Below are 24,727 nucleotides of genomic sequence, written 5' to 3'. Positions count from 1 at the left end.
GGTCATAGGGTGAATGATCAAAACCAGACGCCCTGGGGTGATGCCCACACCACCCAACATCAAGGCAGCAGTGGCAGAAGTGAAGGCTCTGACCCCCTGCATGCCACTCCACACTGACACCTTGGTCCTCTTCACTTCCACAGGCCATGGATGCAGCACTTGGGGGTGAACTTTGAAAAGTCAGCATCTGCGACTTTCCTGAAGTACAAATATTTGGCCACTTTATTTCACTGAACCTTGATTCTGCTGTTGTTCAGTTGGTCAGTAGTGCCCGACTCTTTGCAAGCCCATGAACTGCAGCACGCCAGGCTTCCCTGTCCTTCACCCTCTCCAGGAACTTGCTCAAACTCATGTCCATCCAGTCGGTGATGCCATCCAACCATCTCATCCTCTGTCATTCCCTCTTCCTCCTGCCTTAAATCTTTCCCAGCATCAGGGTCTTTTCTAATGAACCGGTTCTTCGCATCAGGTGGCCAAAGTACTGGAGCTTCGGCTTCAACATCAGTCCTTCTAATTAATATTGAGGATTGATTTCCTTTAGGATGGACTGGTTTACCTTGATTCATCTCTCTGTAAAAAGAGGACTGACTGATAAAATGTGGGTGAGAAACTGCTTTGTATACGAAGTTACCGTTACAGAAGTAATCGCACGTGTCCCCACGCCACAGAGGAGAAACAAAGGGAAAGGCCCAACAACCCTAGGCCATAGCTCCACCCTCCCGCCTTTAAAATGGGCGGGGCGGGGCCACGGCATCGATCACTCGGCGCTTCGCTAGGCATGCCTTGGTGGGCAATCGAGCTGCGAGTGATCGATACTCCGGCAAGCCTCTGACTACTCGAAGAGGGCTGGAGCGTTCGGTTTTCAAAGTACAAATCGTCGCCGTCCTCCGGCGAGTCGATACCGTCCAAATCTGAGCCAGGTAGGTGAGCAACTCGAGAGGAGTGGGCAGCTCTGCCTCCTTAGAAGCGGAGGCCGGACTAAGGGGGAGGACTGCGCAGGCGTCGGATGTAGATGGAAAGCGGGCAGGGACTGTCCCGCGCGTGCGCCTTGGAAAGCCCGGGGGCAGCCCTTCAAAGCCCGAAACTCAGCAGGGCCTTGGGGAGGGGGAAACCGGGGCGGCGCATGCGCTCTGAGAACGCAGTTTAGCCGATTGACTCTCCAGAGCCGCCGAGGAGAGGGCCTAGGTCCCGCGCGTGCGTAGTGCTCTCCTTATGACAGGTATTGCTTTTTGCGCTTGCGTACGACCAGGTTGTTGTGCGCTTGCGCGGTTTTTGGTGTCTGGTTGGTTCGTAGCTCAGGGCTTGTCTGATAGCTCAGCGGGTAAAGAATCCGCCTGCAATGCAGGAGACCCCCGGGTTCGATTCCTAGGTCGGGAAGATCCCCTGGAGAAGGGATAGGCTACCCACTCCAGTATTCTTGGGCTTCCCTGGTGGCTCAGCTGGTAAAGAATCCTCCAGCAATGGGGGAGACCTGGGTTCGATCCCTGAGTTGGGAAGATCCGTTGGAGGGGAAGGGAAAGGCACCCCACTCCAGTATTCTGGCCTGGAGAATTCCATGGATTGTAGAGTCCACAGGGTCGCAAAGAGTTGGACATGACTGAGCGGCTTTCACTGATGCGACTCGAAGGCCCCTACGCTTCGCAGTGGTTGTACCGGCAGGTGCATGCCGCCCATCTCTGCCTGGCCAGTTACCCTTTGTTGATCTAGAACTAGGAAGACTGAGCAGGCTTGAACCATCGGGCCCCGAATGCAGACCGAGGGAAATAAAGTCCCGGGAGAGGCTGGGAAGGGAAAAGGTGTGAAACTTCCCAGTGGAGGCATGGTGGGGATACATAGAGCCCGTCCAGCCCACCCTTCCTGGAGGACCCGATGGGGCCTGTGCATGTGGCCGCCTGGAGGAAGGGGGTGTCTGACTCAATAGGGGTTAACTCTGAGCATAGGTGTCGCATTATGCGCCCTCGGAATCCAGCAAAGATAAGTCCTGGTGCTTAGCAGGGTTAGAGCAAGTCAGGGCAGGTGTTCAGATCACACCAGCCGGCTCCAGCCCAAGCCTTTCTGCACTTTACAGAACTGAGCAGCCTGTTCCCAGAAAGCTAGATTGAAGCTGATATATTCCGAGAAGCACTTCAGAGCCTTAAAGATAATTTATGAGAATTCTGGGATGACTGCAGTGGCTTCCTTGAAGGCTTTATTTTAGAGCTGACAGGAACCCACTTGGGTTGTTGTCTAACAGCCAACCAGACACCACCTTCCAATGATGTACTCCATCTGGATGTGAATTCATGAAGCTCATGACCCGAGTTAGGCCGTTGGTTGTATACAGCCTGTACTTGGCTCCTTGGTGTTTTAGGTGACCAGCAAGAAGCTGTTTTAAAGTTCACTTTAGAGTGGTCTGTACAGCCAAGACAAAAGTCACTTTGAGAGGCTATCTCATACAGTCTTTTTCTGACAACCCCCCCAGTACCACCCCTGCCTTTTCAAGATTATTTCATATGTCAGCAAACAGACCTTTATTGAAGAAGTCAAGACAGTACACTGAGAAGAGCAGTTCTATGCAGCCGGTACCTGACCTTCCCATGAAAGCTGTCTTACATGGAGAGGCCAATACAGACAGGTGGTGCTCTGGGAGGTCAGTTTACAAAGCTAGGACACAGGAACATTCTCTGGAAGGTTCGTTCATTTAATACAACCTTTTATAAAAGGCAATTCACCTCTACCCTCACCCCTTTCAAAAAACAGCCGTCTGTAACCAATAAGACATCTTTTACGGCCAATACCAGTTAATCCCAGGGAGACTGATTTTAAGGTGAATTTACAAGGCCACTCGGGCTTTTTCATATGGCAACATTCAGAAAACTAAGATCATGGCATCTGGTCACATCACTTCATGGCAAATAGATGGGGAAACAGTGGAAACAGTGACAGACTTTATTTTCTTGGGCTCCAAAATCACTGCTGATGGTGACTGCAGTCATTAAGTTAAAAGACACTTGCTCCTTGGAAGAAAACTTATGACCTAGACAGCTTATTAAAAAGCAGAGACATTACTTTGCCAACAAAGGTCCATCTAGTCAAAGCTATGGTGTTTCCAGTAGTCATGTATGGATGTGAGAGTTGGACTATAAAGAAAGATAAGTGCCGAAGAATTGATGTTTTTGAACCGTGGTGTTGGAGAAGACTCTTGAGAGTCCCTTGGACAGCAAGGAGATTCAACCAGTCCATCCTAAGGGAAATCAGTCCTGAATATTCATTGGAAGGATTGATGCTGAAGCTGAAACTCCAATACTCTGGCCACCTGATGCGAAGAACTGACTATTTGAAAAGACCCTGATGTTGGGAAAGATTGAAAGCGGGAGGAAAAGGGGATGACAGAGAATGAGCTGGTTGGATGGCATCACGGACTCAGTGGACATTAGTTTAGGTAAACTCCAGGAGTTGGTGATGGACAGGGAGGCCTGGCACGCTGCAGTCCTTCGGATTGCAAAGAGTCGGACATGACTGAGCGACTGAACTGAACTGAAGGATGATTTGGGGGACTGTGGGTCTCAATTTGCCTGGAATAATGCCAGTTTATGACTTGTCCCTGAAAGCTACTTCCAGTATTCAGCACTTCCAGGATTGGACTTGTGTAAGGTGAAATTCCTACATGCAGAAATGACAGTCCCAAGCAGTAAAGAACAGAGAAAATGATGAGAATAAACAATTTTGAAAGAGAAAAATAAATGTATATTTTACCAAGCTTAGGCTTATCAATAAAAGGCTTATATATATAGCATTCTGCTTCCCAGGCGAAGAATCCACCTGCCAGTGCAGGAGACATGGGAGCCTCAGGTTTGAACCCTGGGTTGGAAAGATCCCCTGGAGTAGGAAATGGCAACCCACTCCAGTATTCTTGCTTGGGACATTCCACGGACAGAGGAGCCTGGTAGGCTACAGTCCATGAGGTCACAAAAGAGTTGAACATGACTGAGCAACTCAGCACTGCCTGGCATCCTGGTTTGTATGGTAAATTCTGTGGTTAACCGACCTATAGCTGATTACCAGAGGCTGTTTGTGCAACATGCTTATCCCTTTTATGTGGAGCTCTTGGTCAGGTGTGGGGGGTGGGCAGGTGGGCAGTGTAAAGGCCAGTCCACAGTCCCACTCTGAAAGATTGTTCATACAATTTACCCTGATTCCCTCCTCTGGAAGGCCCCTTCATTTACTACAACCTTTTATTAAAAAGGAAATTCAGTGAGGAACTCTGGGAAGCAAATCAGCAAAGCCAGGCCATGAGGCTATTCAGGCTGATACCCTTCTCCAGAAAATTGCTTGGTAACAATTGTCAAGAAACCTTTCTGTCAGACCAATGGGGAATGCTGGAAGCCTGATTTGTAAAGCCTGGATGTGAGGCCTGAATGGGGGCTTCCCAGTGGTGCTACTGGTAAAGAACCTGCCTGCCAGTGCAGGAGATGTAAGAGATGCATGTATGATCCCTGGATTGGGAAGATTCCCTGGAGGAGGGCATGGCAACCCACTCCAGTATTCTTGCCTGGAGAATCCCATGGACAGAGGAGCCTGGTGGGCTACAGTTCACAGGGTTGCAAAGAGTCAGACAAGACTGAAGTGACTTAGCACACATGCACCAAAGTGAGGCCATTCAGAAAAGCAGTGTCATGTAGCCTATTCCTGACCTTCACTGAAAGGCTGTATCAACTGGTCATGTGAAAGCTGCTGCTTACAGCCTCGTAAGGCCAGCTCCTCTGGATGACTGTTTTATACAGCCAGGGAGGGGCCTTTCTTCTCTAAGCCCATTTCAGATGGCTAACAGGAATCACAGAAGATAGATTTGTAAAGCTAAGACAAAGTCCAGGCCTCCTCTGGCCCTGACACAAGAGCCCAATATGTAAAGAAGCCAGTTTTTAAAGCAGATCATGAGACCACTTTGGAAGAGATTTATATAATAGAATGTGACTCCTCCCCTGAAGGCTGTTTGAAGTGGCAACTATTTAAAAAGCCAAATCAGGAAATGTTCTGGGAGGCCTGTGGGACCAAGTCGTGTATAAGACTACTCCCAGGAGGTGCTAGTGGTAAAGAACCCGCCTGCCAAGGCAAGAGATGGAAGAGACGGGAGTTCACTCCCTGCATCGGGAAGATCCCCATGAGGAGGGCATGGCAACCCACTCCAGTATTCATGCCTGGAGAATCCCATGGACAGAGCAGCCTGGCAGGCTATGGTCCGTGGGGTCGCAAAGAGTTGGACAGGATTGAAGTGACTTAACGCACACGTATGCACACACACAGATGGTGGCCAGCATGGCACCTCACTGTGGCTGCCACGTGGTGCCCTCGTAAGGCTCTCTGGGAGGCTAGTGTTTAAGGTCAATCATGAGACCTGCAGGGCCATTTCAGTGACTCATACAGAGGCAACCTATAAAACTATTTTGAAAACGAACTCAGCTATCCTGAAGCTCCCACCTCTGAAAGGCTGTGTCGTGCAGTGTCAGCATAAGATTCTGAAGGCCTGGTTGTAAGACATTTGCTGAGGAACTCTGGATCCAAAGTAAATTACTCTGGCTATTTAATGTGGCCAAGAGGAGGCTGTTTTGTACAGCCATCTTGGGGCCCTCCCTCTCAGAAGGGTGGCCCATGTGGCCATCCACCTGAGGCTCTCCCACAACCAGTTGGCAAAGCAGCCATTCTGCCACCTTTCGTTTGTATTTATGGAAACCAAATACAAGACCACCTGGGGAAGCCATTTTGCAAAGCAGCACATGAGGGCACCTTGAAGGCTGGTTTTGTCAGGCCTGTGTGAGCTCTGCAAGGTCACCTGGGGAGGCTGGTTTGCAAAGGTTAAAATTCTGCATCCCAGGGAACTAGTTTATAGGTCATTTGAAACCCTCTGGGAGGCTATTTAATAAGGCCACAAAAGACCAATTTACAGAGCTGGTACATAGGCCCAGTAGAAGCCGATTTTTCCATTAAGGCAAATAAGTGGTCTTCTGGGAGACCTTTTTATAGACCTTTGTGAGAAGCCAGAATATGAGGCCTCTGAGGCCTTTCCACACCCAAGATGAGATTTTTCAAATACGACTCAGGGAGCTCAAACCAGTGCTCTGCGACAACCTAGAGGGGTGGGATGAGGGGAGGGGGAGGGAGCAGGGGGGTTCAAGAGGGAGGGGACGTATGTATAGCTGTGGCTGATTCATGTTGCTGTATGGCAGTGAAAGGCGCTCAGTCCTGTCCGACTCTTTGCAACCCCATGGACTATACAGTCCATGGAATTCTCCAGGCCAGAATACTGGAGTGGGTAGCCTATCCATTCTCCAGGGGAACTTCCTGGAGAATCGAACCAGGGTCTCCTGCATAGCAGGTGGATTCTTTACCAACTGAGCTATCAGGGAAGCCCCCCTGTATGGCAGAAACTAACACAATATTGTAAAGCAATTATCCTTGAATCAAAAGCAAATAAAAAAATTTTAAATATGGAAGCAGAAAAGAAAGAAGAAAATTAAAATTACTCATGGTTTTGCCACTTGAAAAAAAATTGCTTTATAAGACTTATGTGAGACACTCAGGGAGATGAGCCCTGAGGCCACCCAGTTGGTGGGTCCACGTGCTCTTCTGCGTGTGGCTGGTGGATAAGACCACCAGCGCTGGAAAGCTGCACTGTGAAACTCTTCTAAGATTGCTATTAATGAGGCCAATGCAATTTGTTTAAGAATCTTCTAGGAGCTAGAGATAGGAATCATCCTGGCAGGCTTGGGCCAGGCCACTCAGGCTGTCCGAGTCCTGTCATGCAGTAAGCCAGCTGGGAAGGATAACCACTGTGAACCAAGGCTTGAAGTGGGATCCAGAGCTCCAAAAGCTGACACAGTCCTTATGCCTGAACACAAAGCGTGTTCTGGGTACACACTGCCACTTGCTATAAAGTTTAGGACAAATTGCTTATTTTCTCAAATCTCATTTCACTCACCTGTAAAACCTTACATTGTAGAATTGCGAGGGATATGTTAGATAATGTGCACAAAGCAGGCAGCATTGGAGATTCCCTGGCGATCCAGAAGCTTGGACTTGGCGCTTTCACTGCAGGAGCGCGGGTTCAGTCTTAGCTGGGGAGCTAAGATCTGCAAGCTGCATGACGAGGCCCAAAAGACAGACAAACCATGGAGCATTGATGTGGTACAGAGGAAAAGGGCATGGAGGTTGACCAGAAGTTTTAAGTCCTGTCTCTGTGCCCTTGATTGACTGTGGTGTTTTGGTTGAGTCACTTCGTTTTTTCTCCTGGACTTTAGTTTCCTCATCAGCAAAATAGGAGGGTGGGGTTTCAGGGGAAATGACCACATATATCCCTGTTCACTTCCCAATATTGTGAGGAACAAAATTAGACGGGAATGCTAGGGAAACCATAATAGACTGCTCTTACTTTTGCACAGGACCAGGATGAGGTCCCTCAAAAACAAACAAGTGGAAAAGGTTCACCCTTCTTTTATGGGAAGTGATAGGATTTTCTCATCTGTAGAATGAGGATAATAATAATTCCTCAGAGTTTTCTTCAGAGTTAACCTAGGGAATTCCCCGGCGGCCCAGTGGTTAGGACTCCATGCTTCCATCACAGGGGCCATGGGTTCAATCCCTGGCCTGGGAACTAAGATCCCACATGCTCCATGGTGCGCCCAAAAAGAAAAATGGAATTAACCCAGATGTCTGGCTTCACCATGTGTTGGCTCGTGGTCTTGTGGCTCTGTTCCCTCATCTATAAAGATCATGGATTGGGGGACTAGACTGAGGTTTGGGTTTTTTTTTTTTTTTATTTATTTATGTTGGCTGTGCTAAGTTGTCCTTGCTGCATGCGGGCTTTTCCTAATTGCAGAGAGCAGGGGTTACTCTCTTGGGTTAATCCCAAGCAGCGCTTGGGATTCGCATTCAGGTGGCATCTCTTGTTGCAGAGTGTGGTTTCTAGAGCACAGGTTCATGGTTGTGGTGCACAGGCTTAGTTGCCCTGAGGCATAGGGGATCTTCACGGACCAGGGATCGAACTGGTGTCCCCTGCACTGGCAGGTGGATTCTTAACCACTGGACCACCAGGGAAGCCCTGCCTGAGTTTGAAGTTTCTGCTCCACCTCTTAAACTAGCTGAATTGCTTTAGGAAGTCATTTAACTTCTCTGCTGCAGCTTCCTTATCTGTAAGATGGAGGTGATAATACTTTTCTCAGAGTTTCTGTAAGAACTGAGTATATATAAAGTACTTGGAGCGTTCTGGCTTACAGTAAACACTTCATGTACGTTATCAGCTTTGTAGGGTCATCATTTAGGGGAGGGGATGAGGCAATTCATATAATACTCTTATGGATTCTACCTGCTGAATACCAAATATTCCTGAGCTGGTAGGAAGTGAGCTGGAATGGGGCCCAGAAATAGGAATGGCTTGCCTGGCGCACCTTCAGGGGCCATATCTCTAGCATCCTTCATGCAAGTTTGCTTCTCTATCTACTCTGACCTCTTCACACACATTAGGGCCGAAGGGAGCCATGTCTGTCTTCCTGTTCTCTCTGAGTTATAGATAGAGTCCCAAGGTGTCCAGGAAATCTGGTAGAAGTGTTTATTATCTTCTGTTGTTCAGTCACTAAGTCGTGTCTGACTCTTTGCGATCCCATGGACTGCAGCACGCCAGGCCTCCCTGTCCCTCACCATCTCCCGGAGTTTGCCCCAAGTTCATGTCCATTGAGTTAGTGATGCCATCCAACCATCTCATCCTCTCCCACTGTCTTCTTTTGCCTTATTATCTATTACTGTGTAACAAATCACCATAAATTTAGTGGCTTAAAACAACACATGTTTCTTATCTCAGTTTCTGCAGGTTGGGAGTCTGGGCGTGGCTAGCTGGTTTTTTCCTGCATCAGGATCTCTTACAAGGCTCCAATTATGGTGTCAATGCTGACCTCTTATCTGAAGGTTCAACTGAGCAAAGATCTAAGCACCTGTATGCATGCATGCTCAGTCACTCAGTCAGGTCCAACTCTGTGACCTAATGGACTATAGCCTGCCAGGCTCCTCTGTCCATGGAATTCTCCAGTCACAAATACTGGAGTGGGTTACCATTTCCTACTTCACTAAGCACCTGTGGTTGTTGGGAAAATTCAGTTCCTGAAGGGCTGTTGGATTCCAGGAGGGCCCTCAGTTCCTAGTTTGCTGTTGTTCTAAGCCACCCTGAGTTCTTTGTCATATGGGCCCCTACAGCAGGGCCACTTGCTCATCAGTGCATGCAAACCAAGAAGGCAGTAGAGAGAGTCTGCCAGCAAAATGAATGTTCCAGTCTTATGGAACCTGGTCCCAGAAATGACATCTCATCTCTTAGGCCAAAAAGTTAATAGCTACACATGGCTCAGATGGTAAAGAATGTGCCTGCAATGCAAGAGACCTGGGTTCCATCCCCTGGTTGGGAAGATCCCCTGGAGAAGGGAACAGCTATCCACTCCAGTATTCTTCTTGGAGAATTCTATGGACAGAGGAGCCTGGCAGGCCACAGTCCATGGAGTCGCAAAGAGTCAGACATGACTGAGAGTCCAGCACACTTAACACACACCAGGCCTACACAGCTGTTGGTCGGAGGCATGTATTAATAGTTTTCTATTGTTGATGTAACTAATTATCACAAACTTGGTGACTTAAAGCAATATTTAAGCAATTTATTAGCTTACAGTTCTGTAGGCCAAAAGTGCAACATGGAATCAAAATCAAGGTCTCAGGAGGGCTTCATCCTCTTCTGAAGGCTCTAGGGGAGAATCTGTTTCCTTGCCTTTTCCACCTTTTAGAGACTGCCCATGTTCCCTGGCTTGGGACTCCCTTCCTCCGTCTTCAAAGCAACACTGCATCTCTCTGACAATTCTGTAATCACATTTCCCTCTGACCCTTACTTTAGCCAGGAAGGATCATGTCAAGGACTTCAGTGTTAGGTTGGGCCCAGCCAGATAACCCAGGATAATCCCTTATTCTTAGTCACATCTGCAAAGTTCCTTTTGCCATGTTAGGTAACATCCTCACAGGTTCTGGGGTTTAGGACGTGGACATCTTTGGGGGACATTATTCTGCCTACCACTCAAATTACAGGTCCTGCCCATATTCAAGAGAAGGGGGATTAGATGGGGGATTCATAATAGCAAGCAAGGATCCCTGGGCTCTCTTCTGCCAGAGGGTGACTGGCTTTCTTCTGTCACAAGAAGTGAAGCATCTGATGGGGCTTTATCACAGGCAAGTCTTCATTCTTGCCTTCACCATCCATCTACCAGTGGCTCCTGAGTGTGAAGGGTTCTTTCATTATGAACCTCAGAAACCAACCCTGGCTGACATAAGCAACAGGAAATTTCTTGGAAGGCTGTTGGAGCCCATGGAATAGACAAAAAGCTGGAGAACTGTACTTGGAAAAGACAAGAACTAAAATGGTTCTGCATCCTAGGACTTGTAGACCATGATTGTGAGACCCTAGCAAGAGCAATCTGGTCCAGAAGCTGCCACTAGGAAGAATGAAATGTCAGCTGTCTCTGGTCTAGTTGATCTTCTTAAAGTTTACATTCAAAAGAGGCAACTCATTGACTAGCTTGGGTCCCATACCCACCCCTTGGCAACATCCCACCACACTGAACTCAGGGGGCATGATGGAATCTCTCAAAAGGAAATGGAGATGTGTTGTTAAGAAAGAGAAAAGATTTCAAGCCACCAAAACTCAACAAATGCCCGCTGTGTTCTCTGGCTCTCTTTCCTCTGCACCAGAAGGAAGTTACTGATCAGTCAGGGCAGGATAACTGTTACTGCAGGCATCAGCACTGTAGTGGCTAAACACAAGTTTAGTTTTTGCTCACGAAGCATTCCAGCATGGACATTCCTAGTTAGGGGGCTGTCTTGCGGCTCTGCCATCCCCTGGGGCCTCAGAGTCCTTCCCTTCCAGTCAGTGGGTAGGGGTAGTGTGGAGGATCGTATAGGAAGTGTTTATGGACCGGGCCTGGACCCTTCCATGCCCCGTTCCATGCATTAGCTGGAACGTGGTGTCATGCTCACATCTAACTGCAAGTGAGACAGAGAAATGAGGTCTAACTGTGTGCCCAGGAAGAAGATGGAACGGACTGTGGCGAACTTTAAGCCAGAGTTTGTTTTTGTAAATCACGTTTCATTGGGACACACCATAGCCATTGGTGTACACGCTGTAAAGCTGCTTTCGTGCTACAGCAACAGAGCAGCAGCAGCAGTGACTGTATGGCCTGCAAAGCCTAAAATATTTGATATGTGCACAGGAAAAGTTTGTTGACCCCCAGCATACAGCAGTCTCTGCAAAAGCATGATGGTCCCTATTTCTTAGTTTCAAATGTGATAGGGATATGACAGCTGTTAGTATAACACCTACAACTTGTGTGCATGCTCAGTCGCGTCCAACTCTTCGCAACCCCATGGACTGTAGCCCGCCAGGCTTTTCTGTCCTTGGGATTTCCCAGGCAAGAATAGTGGAGTGGGGTACCCTGCCTTCTCCAGGAGATCTTCTCAGCCCAGGAATCGAACTGGTATCCTTTGTGTCTCCTGCGTTGGCAGGCAGATTCTCTACCACTGAGCCACCTGGGAAGCCATCACCTACAACATAGTAATGCAAATAGATAACCGTAAGTTGTGAGCAGTAGACTATTCACCTATTAGTAATTATTCTTGGAGACTGGACTGCCATCTGTAGATAATGTCCAGGCTAAAATTACTAAAGGCATCAACTGTGATAAACCTTTTTGTATAGGATTTATGTATTTCCAGGTTTCTTCCTGAGACGGTTAAGGTATCATTCCTTCAGTAGTCTGAATTTAGTGCCTACTATGAGCCTGACTGCAAGAAACTCAAGGACCGTTCAAACCCAAAACACGGTCAGGGAATCTTGGCTCACTTCACATAGGGGATCATTTAAGATGGGCCTTAAAGGTTGGATAGGAGTTTGCCAGAGAGAAGGGGTGTTGGAGGCATTCCAGACAAGGACAGTACATGTTCCTCTCTGAACAAACATGGGTCCAGTGACCACTGTGTGCCTAGTATTATGCCAGGCTCTGAAGATACACTGGTGACCCCAGACAGATGGGGACCCTGCCCTCACAGGAAAAGACCACTGCTGAAGAATCAATGCAGATAAGGTATACATTACACGGGACAAGTAGGGAAGCCTTGGGAACCTGTAGGGGACCAGGTCTGGGTATGGTCTCTAGATCTCTTTATCTAGGAAAATTCTTTATATATATTGGGTTGGCCAAAAAGTTCATTTGGGTTTTTGGAAAATCTCAGTGGTTGACATTCTGGCCACTGGATGTCATCACACACCTAGCTTGCTTCCCTCCAGCCTTATTTTTTGAAAATACAGAACCACGGGTATATAAGCATAGAACGTGATGTTTTGCTGTAACTTAGTTTTCCCTGTGTGTGCATGCTAAGTCGCTTCCCTTGTGTCTGGCTCTTTGCAACCCTGCAACCCTGCCAGGTTCCTCTGTCCATGGGATTCTCCAGGGAAGAATACTGGAGTGAGTTGCCATGCCCTCCTCCAGGGGATCTTCCCAACCCAGGGATCAAACCCATGTCTCTGACATCTCCCGCCTTGGCAGGTGGGTTCTTTCCACTAGCGCCACCTGGGAAGCTATCTATATAGATATAGATGGGCTTGTTTTTTTTATATATATATATATTTATATATATGTATATATTTGTTTGTTCATATACATATATTTTTCCCTCTAGCACCTATCAGACTGAGCTGCCTGGCCCGATGGCGGGGCCCAGCACGCTCTGGGAGACCCTCCAGGCCCTCCTGCCCCACACGAAAGAGGAGCTGAAGCTGGAGCTGGGAGAGAAGGTGGAGGGCAGCGTGCTGATGCTGCTGCAGGAAGCCGCCGACCTCTTCCTCGGGGGCCAGCGGCGCGAGTGTCTGCAGACCTGCGAGGTGCTCCTGGACTACTCCTGGGAGAAGCTCAATACGGGGCCCTGGCAGGACGTGGACAAGGACTGGCGGCGGGTGTACGCCTTCGGCTGCCTCCTGAAGGCCGTGTGTCTATGCGAGCCGCCCGGGGACGCCACCTCCGTGGCTGCCGCCCTGAAAGCCTGCGACATGGGCCTGCTGATGGGGGCGGCCATCCTCGGAGACATCCTCCTCAAAGTCGCCGCCGTCCTCCAGAAGCACCTGCTGTCCGGAAAGAGGCCTGCCCCCGGCCCGAGCCAGGAGCCACCCGGCACAAAGGCATGGAGGGGTCGGGGCAGCCAGTGACCACGCCCAACAAAATCCATCAGCCCTATTTTCCTAGAAGTCACGGGTCAGCTCTCCCCTGGGGGGAAACCCCCTGGTGTGCTGACCCCTGTTGAAAAATGGCATCTGCATAAGTTTGGAAACAGAGCAACTTCTTTCCTTAATTTTTTTTTTTCCAGCTTGTGCAAAAGCCGTCCCCCTTGGGGAGAGAGGGAGGGTGGGAGCTTTGTGGTTCCTGAGAAAAAGGACTCAGAGGGTTGGTGTGGCCGAGCCCTATATCCAACAGGAGCCTGTCTCGTTCAACTTCTTCCTGGTCCCTTGGTGGAAGTGTCACACACTTTTCTGGCTGCCTCTGTCTCTGTGTGGCCGAGTTTGGATGAGATGCTACAACTTGTGTGACTGATTGGTCCTGCCCTTTAGATACTTGCCTGTGTCCTCGTGGGCTTCCCTGGTGACTCAGTGGTAAAGAATCTGCCTGCAATGTGGGAGACCTGGGTTAGATCCCTGGGTTGGGAAGATCCCCTGGAGAAGGGAATGGCAACCCATTCCAGTATTCTTCCCTGGAGAATCCCATGGACAGAGGAGTCTGGCAGGCTTTAGTCCATGGGGTTGCAAAGAGTCTGACACGACTGAGTGATTAACACTTATGTCCTCGCTGGTGTTTAAGGGCACGTGCCAGAGAATACCCCACAGATCCTCAGGGTTGTGGCCAATTGCTCAGTCATGTCCAGCTGTTTGCAACCCCATGGACTCCGGCATGCCAGGCTTCCCTGTCCTTCACCATCTCCCGGAGTTTGCTCAAACTCATGTCCATTGAGTCGGTTGATGCCATCAAACCATCTCATCCTCGGTCGCCCCCTTCTCCTCCTGCCTTCAGTCTTTCCCAGCATCAGGGTCTTTTCCAATGAGTCAGCTCTTCCCATCAAGTGGACAGAGTATTGGAGCGTCAGCTTCAGCGTCAGTCCTTCCAATGAATATTCAGTGTTGATATCCTTTAGGATTAACTGGTTTGATCTCCGTGTGGTCTGGGGAACTCTTAGGAGTCTTCTCCAGCTCCACAGTAATACTGATAATAAAGGTTAACTGTTGCTATCGTTCCTAAGCACACCTCCACTCTCCTAGCATTGTTGCAAATTCCTGGTGAAATGCCTCAAATTCTGACCTTTCTGTGGTTGTCTCCATCTTGCTTTTCTGAACAGAAAGCGAGGAATGACCACGTGCCAATTCCAGATGTGACGACAGAAAGAACAGTGCCCCGGCTTCACTGTCCATCCCTCCAGTATTTCAAGAAGCATTTTTTGGTTCCAGGGAGGCCTGTGATTTTGGAAGGTGTGGCCAACCACTGGCCATGCATGAAGAAGTGGAGGTGGGTGTCTGCCGAGGGCTGCAGGGTTCTTCTTCCCAACTTAGCATCCCCAAAGACTCCCAAATTCCTCCTCCCATGACCCCCCAAGAGAATACAGCCTCATAGACGCTTAACTGCCGGTTAAGTGGGACAGACTGCTGAGGGATTAAACCTACATGGAAGGCACAGTCCTCTGAAGCAGTGCCAGAGATTATAAGGTCCTTACCAGCTGCAGTCTGCTTGCCCTAAGCAGTTTTTCATGACTGCATCATGGCAGTCCAGTGTTAACTGTATTATGCCATTTTGCAGGATCTCAGGAATTCTGAGGGGCAGAATTTTCTCAGGGGTCCCCGAGGCTTGAAAGTAGAAATAAGAACCCAAGACAGCCCCACCCCCTCTCCACGGGCTCTTGGGTTTGCTGTCTCCTCGTGGCTGCTTTGAGTCCCTCCCCAGGTTCGTGGTGGAGGCGTCAGATCAGGCAGCTGGATGGTGGCCTTCAAACGAGGAGGCGTGTCTCAGGCAGGTGACAGAGCCAGCCTGAGTCTTAGCGGTGGCTTTGTGGGAGTTATCGTTTTCCCTGACGGGATGGGCACTGTCGTCACCTACGTTTTACAGACGAGGAACAAGGGCTCAGAGAGGTGAAGAAACTTACCATGGGTCCCCTGGTGGGTGACAGGCAGGGCTGGACATGGCACCTGGCCACCAGAGCTGAGGACTCACCAGGCACCTCACCACCCTGTACTGTCCACCACTGGCCCAAATAAGGTCTCTCTGCTTGTGACAAGGCATGCGAGAGAGAAGTTAGGAGGCTAGGCCAGCTGGAAAATAGAGCTGCCCAGCAAGAACCAGATTCATCAGTTTTATCTGCAAACAGCTGCCCAGTGCCAGGCGGGCAAGTGACCTCAGCTCTTCGCACCTGCATCTCCTCTGCAGTGAAGTGGGGTCTCCCTCCACCTTGTGAGCTTTTGTGCCAATGAAAGGAGCCCAGCGTGAAGCACGTTTAGCAGGGCGCCCAGCAGGTCTTAGCATACCGATGGCAATGCTGACCCCTGTCTTCCGAATAGTCTGGAGTACATCCAGGAAGTCGCTGGCTGCCGCACCGTCCCCGTGGAGGTCGGGTCCAGGTACACGGACGAGGAGTGGTCCCAGACGCTCATGACGGTCAACGAGTTCATCAGCAAGTACATCAGGGAAGAGGTGTGTCGTTCAACTGCACCCCACTAATACTCTTGGAGGGAGGCAACGTATTACATATGTGGGCAGAAAGCTTCCATATGTCACCAGGGGAGGTTTTGGAGGAGTCAAGAAATCATACTTGAACGGCCTGTGGTCAGTAGGCTGGCCAAATCAAGGAAGGCAGGATGTATGGGTCCCCATTTCAGGTCCTTTTGTTTTTTGGAGGGTTTTGTTTATTTTTGGGTTACAATTCAGTGCTTTTTGGTATATTTACAAGATGGTGCAACCATCACTGATTTGTAATTCCAGAACATTCTCATCACCCTAAAGAAACTCCATGCTCATGAGCAGTCACTTCCCATATCTCCTCCCCACCTATCCCCAGGCAACCAGGAATCTGCTTTCTGTTTCTGTGGATTTGCCAATTCTGGATATTTCACATAGTTGGAATCATACAACATGTGACCTTCTGTGTCTGGCTTCCTTCATTTAGCATAATGTTTTCCAGGATCTCTGTCATAGCACATACCTTTTTATGGCCAAGTACTATCCCTTTGATGGATAGACCACATCTTGTTTATCCGTTCCTCAGTGGATGGCCATTTGGGTTGTGTCCACTTTTCAGCTAGTATGAAAAATGCTATGAACATTCACACGCACGTTTGTGTGTGGATGTGTGAGTCCACTTTTAGGTCTATATGCGGAGTGGGATTGCTGGATCAGGTGGCCACGCTGTGTGTAACCTTTTGAGGAACTGCCAGATTGTCTTCCATTTTGTCGTTTCTTAACAGTGAGGACCTTGGGTGTCTTCCTCTTCCTGATACCTGTTGGCCGCCCTGGCCACTCTTGGGGTCAGTGGCGCCCAGCATTGCATCTAACCTGCACCCATCTGACCCTTGCAGAAGCCCTCAGGCATATTCAGAGAATCCCTCAGCATCCAGGAGCCCGGTTTGAAAAGCACTGATCTTTTCTTTCGTCTGCTCGGCAGAATTTTTCACAAAATGATCATCTCCTGTGTGGTCAGAGATGTGGGAAAGTGGGCACTCCCATTAACAGCTGGCAAGGGTATAAATGTTGTAGTGTTGGGAAAACAGCCTGGCAGAAGCTGTTAAGATCTAAAATGTGTGTAATGCGTGTGCTCCTCGAGCGCACTGTTCTACTTTTGGAGGCATGTACACAGAAGGACCAGAGCATTCGGCTGTTCGGGCTTCCCAAGTGGCGCTAGTGGTAAAGAACCGCCTGCCAATGCAGGAGACATAAGAGACGCGGGTTGGAAAGATCCCCTGGAGAAGGGCATGGCACCCCACTCCAGTATTCTTGCCTCAAGAATCCCATGGACAGAGGAGCCTGGCAGGCTACAGCCCATGGGGTGGCAAAGAGCCGGACACAACTGAAGCGACTCAGCACGCACACACGCGTGCATTCAACTGTTTACTGAAACACCATGGTAGAATCACGTGAATGTCTACCAGCTGGGGGATGGTTGAATGGATGATGATGCATCCTGTCTATAAAGCATGCATCCATCAAAAGAATGAGCCACATATGCAAGTATCCACTTAAAGAGATAGTCATGATGTGTCATTAAATTGAAAAGCAGACTTCAAAGTAATGCATATTGTATGATTCCATTTTTATTTTTAAAAAATCCTTATGTGTGCGCAGCCCCTTCACATTTCATGGGAAGTGAGCCCCAGGGCCCTGGGTGACTTACTCAGGTCCACCTCTGTAGCACAGGCAGTACCAGATCCTGAGTGCCCCCATCAGCCCATTCCTGCTGGCTGGTGAGGGATGACATTGGCCCTGGGGTCAGAGGAGGGGGACTAAGTGGGATGAAGAGGAGGCCCCTTGGGTGGTTGCCACAGGCCGGATGCTGAGAGCCAGCTGAACTGGCAGCTCCAGGGGCCTCTCTCTCACAACTAACAGGGCTTTCTGTGTCCCCTCTGGTTTTTCTCCCGTGGAGCAGCCGAAGGACATCGGGTACCTTGCTCAGCACCAGCTCTTCGACCAGGTAAGTCAGACCACGCCCCTCCATCCTTCACCCGCTCACCTTCTCCCACCTTCCTTCTGGGGCACCAGCCCCAGGGGGCAGGAAAGGGGTAGTAGCCTCAGTTGCTTCCTCCTGGTCCTGCCCCTGCTCTGAGCAGGGGGCACTCACCTGGTGCCCTTCTCACCAGCAGGCAGCAGAGGGCAGGCCAGGCCCCGGGACTGGGGGAGGGATAAGGAGGCCACCTCTGGGTGGCCCCCGGGGGATGAGTTGGAAGCCTGAGTGTGGTCAGAACTGGTTCTGAGAGCCAGGTGAGGGTGGCAGGCTCCAACCTGACCCAGAACAAGTGAGTTCCTGCTGATCTTGACCCCTAGCCCCAGCTGGGACTCTGCCAGCCTCTGGGAGCTGCAGGTCCAAAGAGGGGAGGCGGCGATGGGGCCAGGTGAGCTATGGTCTCTTGCCCAGGCTTCCCCATGTAAGGACTCATGGGTCCTTTCCCCATCCTCTCTTGCTAAATGAGGGAAAGGGGGATTTGAGTTGATCAGGCCTCTGCTGTGTGGTCTCAAGAGACTGGCCTGTCCCATCCCCTGGCCTCCATCGTATCAGGGCTCAGCTCTCAGCTTGGCTCCCTATCCTGGAGCAGCTAATTGCCATTTGACTAGAATACAAGGAAGCACATTGAGGAGAAGGCAAAAACATGATTATTTTTAAGATGGACAAAGGCTTTGAAGCCGTTTTTGTCTTAGGCCCCCAGAGGTTTGTTTTCTCCTCTGTTGTTCCAACTACCATGGGGACAGTCTGAGCAACCAGAGCCCTGGGGCTGCCATGCAGCACAGAAGGGACGCCCGGCTGGCTTCTGCACGGCTTCTGGGGCCTTCTCCACCAAGCTCAAGGTCTCCCACCCAAAACCTTTTGCCCCAAAACCTCTTACTGACTTTCCTCCCAGTGACCCCATGTTTCAGAATATTTTGTGCTAGGCCTGCCTTCAAGTCTAGCCCCACCTGGAACAGTTTCTCCTCTTAGGGTCTCTGAATCCTTGGCCCGTGCCTCCTATTACATCATCTGGCCAACCAGTCACCTCTCAGGAATCCCGATGATGTCACCAGGGACCAGTCAGCTTCCCAGCATCCCACACGGCCGGGGTCTGTGTAATCCCAGCCAGAAACTGTGTGGTGATAGTGAGCCTGGCAGGGGAGAAGCAGGTGCTTCCCAGAGGCCTTGGGGATCCTGCATGTAGCTTGAGGACCACCCCCCCCCCGCCCCCACCACCCACCCACAGGACAAGGCACCTCAGGTCATGAACTTCTCCGTCAGCGCAAAGCAGTGAACACAGCAGCTTTTTTACATGCAAAACAGCCCAAGCTCCCTGCAGGGAGAGCATTCCAGCCTTCCCTAGTGATGTGTGCACTAAAGGAATGGCCAATCCGCCTGCAGGTGTCCCTTCAGACCTGGAGAGCTCACTCTGAAGATCCCTGATTAAACTAGCAGAGTGGGTCCCCTTTGCAACATTTTGGGGACCAAACTTGATTCTATGTTTAATTTCCCAGAGTCCCTGAGCACTTGCCAGCATAGCAGGCAGTCTTGTCAGTTGGGGTTCAGCAGGGCTACGGTAGATTGGCCTCGTTTGGAAAGAACCAGAGTCTCAGAGGAAACCACTCATACTGGCTGAAACCACTTCCTGACCAGACCTGTAGAAGGCAGCTCCGGCCCCTCCCTCTGGGCGCTGGATTCCTCACCAGCCCTGGCCACGGAGCCCCAGCTGCATTCAGTCTGGTCGGAAAGTAGGGTGGGTGTGGGGGATAGGAAGACACGAGGGGGCTACACAAGGGTACTTGCTGTTTTAAAGTAGAGTCCCCAAATTATGATTATTCAACTTCATGGTCGTACTAAAGTGATAGGCATCAGTAGAAACTGTACTTTGGATTTTGAATTGTGTTCTCTTCCTGGACTGAGTGGTATGTTTACCATACTGTGTGATGCTGGGCTGGGTCTCCCAGTCCCTCAAGGCAGTCCATCACACAGTCACACCGGTAAGCAACGGATACACTTCCAGCCACTCTGGACCTGGATCACATTCTGGTTTTCACTTTCAGTACGGTATCCAATACATTGGGTGATATTGGTCAACACTCCATTATAAAATAGACTTTGCCTTTGATGCTTTTGCCCAGCTGTAGGCTAACGGAAGTGTTCTGAGCACGTTTAAGCCAGGCTAGGCGCAGGTATGATGTTCTGTTCTCAGCTTCTGATATTTTCAAACTACCATGGGCTTATTGGGACGCAACCCCACCATAAGCCGAGGGAGACTCTTATCTCATTAGAGATGTTCACTGATGATGCTGGGGCCGGTGAGCCCACCCACCTGCTTGTGCAGCCTTGCCTGCCTGCCCCCCACCTCCCCCGGAGCCCCAGGGTCAGTCCTCCTGGAGGACACCCCCATCCCAGGACACCTCCACACAAAGGCACAGCACAAGCTCACTTCCAACTGGTCAAGGTCTGCACGGCTTTAAGATGTCCACACATGATCACTTGAGGCCACCCGCAGCCTGGCATGGGGCTGCCCACTTCACCACACCCTCAGCACCACTGGGTGTTATCACTTCTTCTGTCTTTGCTCATTTGATTAGTAGGAAATGATGACAGTATTTAATTTGTATTTCTTTGCTGATGGGACTGAAAGCCTTTTTATGTATGATCTTTGTCCTTTGCTTATTTGTGTAACTTTACCTATTGGGATCCCTATTATTTTATATGAATGCTCTACGTTAACCATCATTTACCACAGTTCAGATGTTTTCCATTTTATTGGAATACACTTATTTTATATTAATACACTTACTTTCATTTACCTTAAATGTACTGATTGTGATTGCTTTACCATCAGTAAATTTTGGGAAAACCTTCCTCTCCAGAGATTTGATAAATAAATACTTAGTCCCATCTTTTTTTCTTTGACTTTCTAAAATGTGATAGCTTTAGAAAATGGTAAGCTGGTTTATTTTTAAGACAAAGTAGTGGTGTCAGGTTTTTTAAAAAAGGAAATAAAGATAAAATGCATGTGACATGGAAAGAAATCTGAAAATTATAACCCTTCCCTAGTAATTATATATTTACTTTTTAAAATTGATTTTTTAATTCCTATGCAGTAAAATGTGGCTAGCGTCATATTACACAAGATGACGGTATTGGCCTTCTGGTTAAGAGGCGGTTGACATCTAGGCTGCTGAGTCGCACAGGCCTGGCCTTAACCCACCTCATCTACTTTGTCAGATCCCGGAGCTGAAGCAGGACATCAGCATCCCCGATTACTGCTGCCTGGGCGACGGGGAGGAAGAGGAGATCACCATCAACGCCTGGTTTGGTCCACAAGGCACCGTCTCCCCACTCCACCAGGATCCCCAGCAGAACTTCCTAGCCCAGGTTGGAGCTGCTCAGAACCTCGGCCTTCCCCCTCCTCCTGGCCCAGCCACACATTTTCCATGTTTAAACACCACGGAGATGAACCACAGACGGGGGCGTGGACCAAAGTGAAACCAGAGACAAGGCAGGGAGGCGAGGGGCTGCTTCCAGACTCCTGCATCGTCTGGGATCCCATCAGACGCCTCACGCAGGCAGAGCAGGGCCGGGGTGCCATCTCAGCACGGGACAAGTGCCCCCACGGCTGCCGCCCGCCTGCTGTCCATCAGAGCTGGGCTGGCTTCTGCCAGAACCCTCTCCAAATACAGGGAAGCTGCTCAGCCACTGGGCGGTTTTCCTGGGACGCAGACAGGGGAGCCTGCGTGTGTTATAAGGGGAGGGGCCTGGCGGGGGGACATCTGTTATAAAACCTTCCGTCATAGGCAGAGAGGTTTAACAAGCCAGAGTGTTCTTCCAGCCCAGGGCCCATTCCCCGGGCGCGGCAGAGAGGCTGGGAGCCAGACCACCTGGTATGAAGACAGCTGTCCCCTCTTAGCTTTGTGAACGTGGGCAGCTCGGCCTCTCTGTGCCTCCACATCCTCACCTGTAAAACGGGGCGAGGGGATGATAAACCACCTTGGTCATGGCGAGGATTAGCTAACACACATAAAGCACTTAAACAGCAGTGGCCACACCCAAGTGCGTACTGACTGTTCAGGACAGTAGCAAAGGCACACAACCTAACACGAATGCTGGGAGTGGGGCAGCCTGGGCGGGGAGGGCGTGCACGGGGACAGCGGGCACCTGCTCATGGAGGGGGTCTCTTCCCTGCAGGTGATGGGCAGGAAGTACATCCGGCTGTACTCCCCGCAGGAGTCGGAGGCGCTGTACCCCCATGACACACACCTTCTTCACAACACGAGCCAGGTGGGCCTGGGGGACCCGGTGGGACCCCCACCCTGTCTCTTGAAACCAGACGGGTGACTCCCTTTGCTTTCTCAGGTCGACGTGGAGAATCCTGACCTGGAGAAGTTCCCCAGGTTTGCTGAGGCCCCCTTCCTGTCCTGCGTCCTGTCCCCGGGCGAGGTCCTCTTCATCCCGGTGAAGCATTGGCATTACGTGCGGGCCCTGGACCTGAGCTTCTCCGTCAGCTTCTGGTGGTCGTAGCCGAGAGCAGGGGGCCGGGCACGCAGAACGTGCTCGTGGTCACACACATCCTTCACACTGTGCCCGGCCCAGGGACCAGCTGCCTGAGGACACCTTCGTCAGAGACACGCAGGCCCAGGGGCGGCCTGGCCACTGTGGGTGGCGGAGGCAGGCAGGCAGGCCCCCAGGAGGACAGTCCAGGTCCACAACCTGCATGGACGCTCCTGGGCTCCGAGGTGGGCTGCCTGGATTCAGGCCCGGCCCCATCGCTGAACTGCTGTGTGGTTTGGGGCAGGCAGCTCCGCTGTGTGCGTCTCCGTCTGGAACACAGGGCAGCGCTGGCCCTCGCCACAGAGGGCTCCAGGGATGGGGCATGGGCGGAGCTGTGCTGCAGACCTCAGCTGCTGTCACCAGGCTTCATCATTGGTTCGGTTGTTAACACCGGTCTGTGCTGACTGGTCCGTCAGGACAGCCGCAGCCTGCGGGCTCTGGAGCACGGTGGCCGTGGCCCAGTCACGGGCGGGGACCCAGCTCAGACCTCTGCTGGCTGGTGGGGAGTCTGGGGTGGTTTCTGTCTTTGTTACCCAAGTGTAACCTGCCTTCAGAGATGTGCTCACCCCCACTCGCTTGGTGGATTTTCCACTCTGCACCCTCCCACCAACTGGTTTCCAGTCAAGAAAGAGAACGTCTGGTAGGCTCCCCTCCTGTGCCTTGCTGTCTCCATTACCCAGGGGTCACTACTCTCCAAAGAGGGTTTTAGGTCAGGAGAGACGGAGGCTTCAGACTTCACATAAACACATTTGTTTCGTTTGTATAAAACATTGGTTTTGAGTTTTGACCAGGTGAGGATGCTGGGGGCAGGGGTATCACCAGACCTGCAGGAAGAGCTGCGGAGGAAGCCCGGGGCCAGGCCTCCACCCACCAGGCCTCCTTCCCCCCCCACGCACGTCTGCTGGTCTGGCCTTGGTTTCCATCTTTCCTCTCTTACAGGTGGGTAGCTTTCTCCCCTGGGGGAGATGGCCCCAGCAGGTCAACTCCAGATCCCTGCCCCTTGACCCACAGCTCAGAAACCCCAGGGAGGGTTCTGACCGGCAGGCCTGGGACCTGGGCCCACCCAGGTGCAACGCCAGGATGCCAGGGTGGCTGCTCTGATTGGTGAGGCCCATCTCGCAAGCCTCCCCCTGAACCCCACTCCAGCTACTGGGAGAGGCAGGGATAGAAAGCATTGATGGGCAGCCAAAACTAGCTCCTAATGTCCTCTGTAATCGGGCCAAGGAACTTGAACCTCACCACGTGGGTCTTGGGGCTTCAGAGTTTTGAGCGGAGAGACCTTAAGAATAGGCCCTAGAGGAAGCTGCCTCTTGGCCAAGAAGAGCGGGGGCTGATGGTCAAAGCTGCAGGGAGGCCGAGGGACTGATTCTGTGAGTGAGCCCAGGCCAGGGCCTGGCCTGATGGATGGGGAAATAAGAGAGCCATTTAGAAAGGAACTGAGGGCTCTGAGCAGGTGCTCGTGAGGTCGTTTATCCCCCTACCCGGCAATATCAATAGTTATTTACCTGATTTTTCATATGAAGAATTTATAGTAAAAACACCGCTGAAGGTAGTAAGGCATAGAACAGGAAAGCCACCGTGTCCACAGGCTTGCCACCAGTGAGGAGCATGGCCGCGGGGCCGCAGACGAGCTGTTGCTCTGGAGCTGCCTGTGGAGCCCTCACCCCTCCCTGGCTCCAGCTCCCACAGCAGCCCGGTCCTGCTCTGAGCCGCGGATGACGGACGAGGAGCGGGTCATCTGGGTTCTGGTTCTGAAGTTAGGGACTAGGGGAAATGTTCTTTAGAACATATCACGGCCTGGCCGCCTGAGCAGATGTCCCATGTCAGATGGAGACGTCACAGTGGACATCTGAGTAGAAGCCTGATGGACCTGGAATCCGGAACTGACAGTGAGACTTGAGGAAGGTGCTCCCCGCAGCAGCTGCAGGGGTCCTGGGGCAGGAATGCCTTGGCGAGGAAGGGGACTGTGCAGCGCTGAAGAGGGCGTGTGGGGTCAGCAGGGCCTGGACTGTCCCAGGGCAGGAGGGACGAGGTCTGCTGGAGCTGCCCTGTGAGGACAGAAGGGGGAGGCCTGAAAGCAGGTAAGCAGTGAGTGTCCCTGGTCCAGTGACCCCTGGGGTAACACAGTCAGGGTACCAGTGGGAGCGCTGGGCAGTGGAGGACAGGCTGTGCTGCGGGACAGGCGGAGCAGATCACACGGGCCCTGAGTGCCTGCAAACTGGGGGTTGGGGTCCCCAGGAAGTTCACACTGGTGGCCATGCAGGGGAGAGGGCAGCAGGGCAGCGCCCAGCAGCAGGTGCTCAGAGCCTCCTCTGCACCAGCCGGGTGCGACCCTGCCTCCTCGACCGCCCAGCCCCCTGCTCAGACAGGCAGCAGGCCGCGGGGTGCTGCT

General features: G+C 51.2%; 1 protein-coding gene across 1 annotated transcript; it reads left to right on the top strand.

The window, feature by feature from the left end:
• The first annotated feature begins 779 nt into the window (after positions 1 to 779).
• Positions 780 to 24,409, top strand: KDM8 (lysine demethylase 8). The gene is made up of 8 exons (XM_005901032.3): positions 780 to 920; positions 12,733 to 13,228; positions 14,434 to 14,600; positions 15,644 to 15,776; positions 17,722 to 17,766; positions 21,013 to 21,162; positions 21,973 to 22,065; positions 22,141 to 24,409. Exons 2-8 carry the CDS (start codon positions 12,761 to 12,763, stop codon positions 22,303 to 22,305), a joined length of 1,221 nt encoding a protein of 406 aa, XP_005901094.2. The 5' UTR covers positions 780 to 920; positions 12,733 to 12,760; the 3' UTR covers positions 22,306 to 24,409.
• Positions 24,410 to 24,727: the final 318 nt, after the last annotated feature.

This window comes from Bos mutus, chromosome 25 (assembly GCF_027580195.1).
Source record: "Bos mutus isolate GX-2022 chromosome 25, NWIPB_WYAK_1.1, whole genome shotgun sequence".
NCBI lineage: Eukaryota > Metazoa > Chordata > Mammalia > Artiodactyla > Bovidae > Bos > Bos mutus.
The sequence above is the reverse complement of the archived record's forward strand: the minus strand, read 5'-3'. Positions and strand labels throughout refer to the sequence as shown.

What these genes read in the sequence shown, in the direction of transcription:
- KDM8 (XM_005901032.3), top strand. Translation starts at nt 12,761, where the DNA reads ATGGCGGGGCCCAGCACGCTCTGGGAGACCCTCCAGGCCCTCCTGCCC. An exon ending in CCATGCATGAAGAAGTGGAG is followed by an intron (nt 14,601 to 15,643) that starts GTGGGTGTCTGC and finishes TCTTCCGAATAG; the next exon opens with TCTGGAGTACATCCAGGAAG. An exon ending in TTCTTCACAACACGAGCCAG is followed by an intron (nt 22,066 to 22,140) that starts GTGGGCCTGGGG and finishes TTGCTTTCTCAG; the next exon opens with GTCGACGTGGAGAATCCTGA.